This window comes from Indicator indicator, chromosome 2 (genome assembly GCF_027791375.1).
Source record: "Indicator indicator isolate 239-I01 chromosome 2, UM_Iind_1.1, whole genome shotgun sequence".
Taxonomy (NCBI): Eukaryota; Metazoa; Chordata; class Aves; order Piciformes; family Indicatoridae; genus Indicator; species Indicator indicator.
In genome coordinates, this window is record NC_072011.1 from 14,648,848 (window position 1) to 14,654,847 (window position 6,000).

Below are 6,000 nucleotides of genomic sequence, written 5' to 3' on the forward strand. Positions count from 1 at the left end.
GATTTAATGTTGACAGACTTAAGTAGTGATGTCTCAACTGTGAAGAATCTGTTGTTTAACCAACTGCATGAAGCAAAAGTGCTTATCATTAAAGCGAGAGTATTCCCTTTCGTTTTAGATCATGGAGGCTTTAAACATCCATGCAATTTGGTATGCACATAATTTGGTACTCTGTTTCATAAGAACTTGATTAGAATCAGAAAAACCACCCTACCAGCAAAACTGCAGCAGAAGAGGGCAATGCAATGTATGCTAACAGCCTTAAAATGGAAAAATGGTTTATATAGTGGCAAGTTGGGCAATGGCTTTCAAAAACTACAGCTGTGTTCCTCTGAACGCTCTTTTATGTTATTGGTGAGTTGGTAAGTTATGATTCACTGCCATTTGATGTTAAATTTACTGTCACAGAACATTAGAGATCACTGGCTGAAACCAGAAGATTGTTTTTTTAAATTCTTTTGTCTAAGAAAAAGCTGTTGAAACACTTGCAGAGAGCATTTTGGTGTCAGGTTTTCCCAGAAGTGTACACTTCTTTCTGCTTTTGCCAATACTTTAATACATCTCTCTTTTTTTTTTTCCCTTTTACATTCATAAAATGTATTAGCTGCTTCATGTCTGTAAAGCAAGGAAGGCCAAGTATCACTTTTCTCACCAGCTGGGACAATTTTAGCAATAGTAATCAGTTTAATTTCCCAGCTTGATCCAAAACACTGCAATTTACACTCCCATTGTACAGCTATATTCTCTCTTGTTTACGTGCCCAGGTTTAAAATTTAACTGCATCCACCATGCTGTGTTTCTTCCTAATAAATTCAGAAGACATGGCTGAAAAAGTAGACAAAAAGAAAGCAGTGGTATCATTCCTGTATCAGACTTAGGGAACATGGCTAAACAGGATTACATGTATTATTAGGGTTCTGATCCCACAGTCCTCATGGAAGTAGTACCTCATGCAGGAGCTTTGCCAAAGGCCAGGTGGAGGCAGAAGGCTGCAACAGTTGGCACTAAAAGGAGCAAGATGTCAATTGTCTTATAATAATTGGCATTTTTCCCCCAAATATTTAAAGTAGACCTGTATGGATTTGTATTGGTGGCTTTAGTTAGTAGCAGTTTCTGGGAGATAAGGGTCAGAGATGTTCCACAGTGAAGTATTTTAAAGATATCTGCCCCTTCTTCTAAGTCACTGAAAATTAAATGCAGTCAGTTCTGGTGCGATGCAGCTCTGGATCGATGCAGCAATCTCCTGTGATAACGTTCTGAGGTGAGAGGGACAGGCCAACACCCACCACCCTCCTTTCCCAAGTTACAAATACTTTCATATTAAGCGCTTGGTTTTTTTCACACAACTTTTCCAGGTGAGGTAACAAATATACAAAAGAACAAAGTCAGCTGTATAAATGAAAGCAGATTTATAAAATTACAAGTTTAATAGATAAATATAATAAATACTTTATGCATCATAACTCTGGACAACTACATTTAAAGCAAGTATGTTGGCAAGTCACAAGAAAGTTGCGCCTCAGAGCAACTTTATTTTTCATAAAACCACACTGACAGGCATATTACAATGTTACGTATGAGGCTTTATGCTGTAAGTATGTTCAAATCCTGCTCACCTACTGAGTTCACCATGACATAATATATGGGTGTAGTGTACTTTCTATTTTGGAATGTCTTTTTGCACACCAACACGGTTGTACAGATAGATGGTCTACTTACCAGGGACAGTGGGGAAGACTTTTGAAGAAAAATACTGGTAAATGACTTCTAGAAAAACTAAAGCATTTCTTAACTTTTTATTGACATTGGCAAATTAAAATAGAATAAATTAACAATATTTTCTCAAAAAAATGTTTTGTACAAAAATACTGTCAAAATTTCCTGAAAAGCTTTCAACACAGTAGTATCTTTTCATGTACTGAATAAACTATATTAGCACAGTGTCAAAATGCTGAAGAAACAAAATCTTAAAACAAACAAACAAAAAACCAAACCAAAAAAACCCCCACCAACTTAAAAAATCTGTGAAATGTTTGCCACTAGTCAACATTCCATCCACACCATATTATTGTCTATACATACATATGGAGAAGGGGGAATGGGTAGCAGACTTTATAAGTAACAGTATTACTTTTCCTGATCTGGAAAGGTTTGGCCCACATCTGTTAAGCTTCCAGCTTAACCTATTAAAAATACAAAACAAACAAAAAAACCCCAAACCAAAACCAAACCTCCAAAACAACCAATCAGCCAAAAACCCAAAACAAAAGCAAAAACCAACAACCAAAACAAAACTAAAATCCCCCAATTATTAGTCTGCACTGCAATGCATAGTTAAAAATTAAGCAAGATGGCAGCATTTGTGCAGTATTATCTGCCCTTCAAAGTTCATGCAACCAACTAATGCAATTTTTTTTTCCCTGTTCACTCAGAATTTGAATGCAGTTCAAGTCACTGGAAATCTTCGTTTACAAAATCCACACGATTAAGCAATTTGCCAAGATTAATATCTAACAGTTGAGCACTGTGGGAATTATGGGCACGTTACTGCAAAGAAATTAACAGAGCAAGGAGTGGAGGGAGGCGACCAACATAATAAGGCAGAGTTTGCTAGAAATGATTACTACGGGGGAGGGGGCGTGAATGTTAAATCTACGAAAAAAGTGGCAGCAATTTGAGGAAAAAAAAAAAAAGAAAAAAAAAGAATTTATACAAGCGCATAGTTGACTCTTGCTTTCCAGATTCTCACCTTTCCAAGCCCTGAAAAGTGAGACACCGTGTCTAGGGGAATGTTTTCATTCGCACCGATAGAAAGTCCTTTGTTTGTTTTAAATGAATCAGCAGCTCACCCTGCTGGGCTGCTGTTTGCAAACGAAGTCTGTCATGAAGTCAAACTCGTTCTGTCCCAACCACAGCTCGGGAAGCTCCTTGATGCGATCCAGCCCCATTTCGATGACTAAGGACATGAGGACCTCCTCGTCGATGAAGTCAGTGTCTATGACATTGGGCGGCAGCATTGCCGCGGGGACGTGGGGGACAGCGGGCGGCAAGCCGCTGCCGCCGCCGTGCTTGGGGTTGCAGTCCCTGAAATGCTGCTGGCTGCTGCCGTTCAGCTGGTGGCTGCCGGGGTGCAAGTCCGGCATGTAGTGGCTGTGGGGGTAGGGGTGGTGGTTGAAGTACTGGTTGTTCAGCTTCTGGAGCTGCATGCTGGCGCTCAGCTGCCCTCCCGGGCTGGCGACAGGGGGGGCCATGAACTGGGAGCCGCTGAAGCGGGCGGGGGGCGGCATGGTGCCGGTCGGGTGCCCTCCGCTAACGCTCCCCGGCCCCATGGCGTGCCTCACCCCGCTGCTCGCGTTCATATTCCCAGCACCGTAATGTATATGGTCTCCCATCAGGGCGCTGAAGGCGTGCTGCTGCGGCGGCTGCTGCTGTTGGTGGTGGTGATGGGGGGTGGGAAATTGCCCCATGCCCATCCGATGCGCAGGGTGGTGGTGAAGCCCGCCAGATCCGTCGGGAAAGCGCCCGTGGTTCATGGCCATCATGTGGTCTGCCATTGCCCACCTGGAAAGTTAGCGTGTGAATACATTAGGAAAATACACCCTCGGACATCCAGCTGCCCTCTCCCGGACTGTCTGCATCTGCCTGGCCCTGTGGGAACCGCCTCCGCTGGTCCCGCCGTTCTCTCCTTCTCGGGGGAAGAAAAAAAGATGAGGGGAAAGCAAATCTCCTACCGCGGCTCTACCGTGGAGTACAAAGGGAAAAATAAAAGGGGAGCCTGCGGTACGAAAATCCCAGTCCCCTCCGCTAATCCAGCGAGCAACACGCCTTCCCACTCCAACTTGTGCATACCTATCAGCGGAAAGTGTAGCATACGGCAGCAGCCGCCTCCTCCTCGCACGTTCAAAAGGCGCCCGAGCCCCCCGGCTTCGCCAGGGAAAGCAGCGGATTTCCACGGCGCTCTCGCTAACTTGCAGGGAACGAGCAAAGAATTGGGAAGTCCCACTTAACCGCTGTCAGTAACTTTTAGAATTAAGCCCTAATTATTTCGGCATAAAAACTGTAACCCACAGATAAGGAGGTAAAGCCAGGCAGCTGAGAAATACCTTTCCTCGCGTGTTTAAACAGTCCCATTTTTCCTGTTGCACACAAAAGGGACACCCGGCACCAGCTACGAGAACCGCCGCACTCACCTCCCGGCTTCTTTCTTCTTTTGCTTCAAAGGTGGCGGTGAAATCAGTCAGTAAAAGTCACCCAGCATAGAGAGGGCTTTCCCGGCCCTCTCCTCGGCGCTTACGTGACGGTGCTGTGATCGCCGCAGCAGCCCCGGAGCTGTTTTTCACTCCTCAGCGAGGCTCATCGGCACTTGCCAACAATGAGCTGTGTTTCTTACCCGGCTTTGGCCACAGCTAATATAGGATTTCAGAAGGGAGGAGCAAAACCCTTACAGGCAACCAGAAGTAAAACCTGGAGCAAGCGGGAGGGGGGGGTGGGGTGGGGGGAGGAAAAAAAAAAAAACCAAACCCGGCATCCAGCGCGCACACGCAGACGGGCGCGCACACGCGCAGGGCACACGCGCAGGGCACACGCGTGCTCGGACACACGCGGGAAGGAGCGTGGCGGTCCTGGAGGACATTCGGGCACCCGCGGCCCCGGGCTGCGCCACGCGCGTGTCCGTGGCTGGCACCGCCGGTCCCCCGAGAACAAAGCGGGGCTCGGCGGGGCTCCAGCCAGCAGCGCACCCTGCCGCCGCCGCTCCCCCGCCTCCGGTGCAGCCACGCTGCCACCCACGGCCCCGACCGCTTGTGTCGCTGCAGAGCGGCGGCCGCGGGCACGCGTGGGTCCGGGCGCCCCAGCGGCGCTGCCCTGGAAGAGCCAGGTCCACAACTCCCGGGCAGCCGGACTGCAGGTGCCTGGCCTCGCCGAGTTGGTTCCACGAGCAGGAGTGGGCGTCCCCGGAACCGAGCCCTTTCCTGGCGGCGAGATCCAAGGTCCACTTTTTTTCCACAGCCCGTGCTCTGCATGTGGGAGATGCCTGTCTGTGATGGGGGAGCTCATGATTCTCTCCCATCCCCTTCCTTCCATCCCCTCATATGTGCCCCACAGCCACCCAGGGTGCACAAGATGAGTGTCCACCGACTCTTGCCCTTGCCCAGATTTCTAGGTTTATTAATGTTATTTATGATTGGTTTTCTTGGAATGGCAAATAAAAACAACATGCACAGCATGAGTGGGCACATGCTTTACACAGATGATTGCCCTGGCCAAGTACATCTCTTGTCACTGCCCTGTATCTGGTGGTGTCTCGAAGAACTTGCCCTGATGGGGCCACATGTGTGCAACCCCCCCGAGACAGCCACTCCTGGCTCCTGCTCCAGATCCACCAGCTCTTGCTGAAGGGCAGCTGTGCTGAAGTAGCAGGGAAGTGTGGAGGGGCTGGGAGAGGCCTGCTGCAGGGACACATTGGATAGTGGCCTATTTTCAGCAGTGCCTTTGCCTGTTTTTCTGCTTCCCTTCTCGGCTTTTTTATGCCTATAGGCATTTTGAGGGGGCAGCAACTGGGAGGATGCCTTCCCCAGACAGGAGAAATAGTATTGTGTGAAAGCAACCATCATGTAGGCTGAGATGGTTGTTCTGCTCCTTCACACAATCCACAAGAACACAGTGGTTCAGGAGATCTTCCCCAGGGAGGCATGAGTAAGGGCAAATGGCATGCTTCAAGGTGCTGTTTGTGTGACATCCCTCTTGCTCCCTTTTAGGAGCCCTTACCTGGCCACAGTGAATTATGAAGGTAAAACCAAAAGGAGGGTTAGCTCTACCTCATCTCCCCCAGCGATGGAGGCAGACCTGGCTGACATGCGGCAGTGAGGGCCAGCAGGAATGGAATCAAAGCCCTGGGAAGACAGGAAGCCTTACAAGTGTCAGTTTTACCTTGAGGAAGTGACCTCATCCTAAAGCTTCCTTTCCTGCATCAATTAAACAGGGTGCCCACCATGATTTCAC

General features: G+C 48.2%; 1 protein-coding gene across 1 annotated transcript; it reads right to left on the reverse strand.

Moving 5' to 3' along the window:
• Window positions 1-2,837: 2,837 nt before the first annotated feature.
• CITED2 (Cbp/p300 interacting transactivator with Glu/Asp rich carboxy-terminal domain 2) lies at window positions 2,838-3,563 on the reverse strand. The gene has a single exon (XM_054399160.1). The coding sequence runs from the start codon at window positions 3,552-3,554 to the stop codon at window positions 2,838-2,840; it is 717 nt and encodes a 238-aa protein (XP_054255135.1). The 5' UTR covers window positions 3,555-3,563.
• Window positions 3,564-6,000: the final 2,437 nt, after the last annotated feature.

Excerpts from the sequence above, each read along its gene's own strand:
- CITED2 (XM_054399160.1), bottom strand. The coding sequence starts at position 3,554 with ATGGCAGACCACATGATGGCCATGAACCACGGGCGCTTTCCCGACGGA.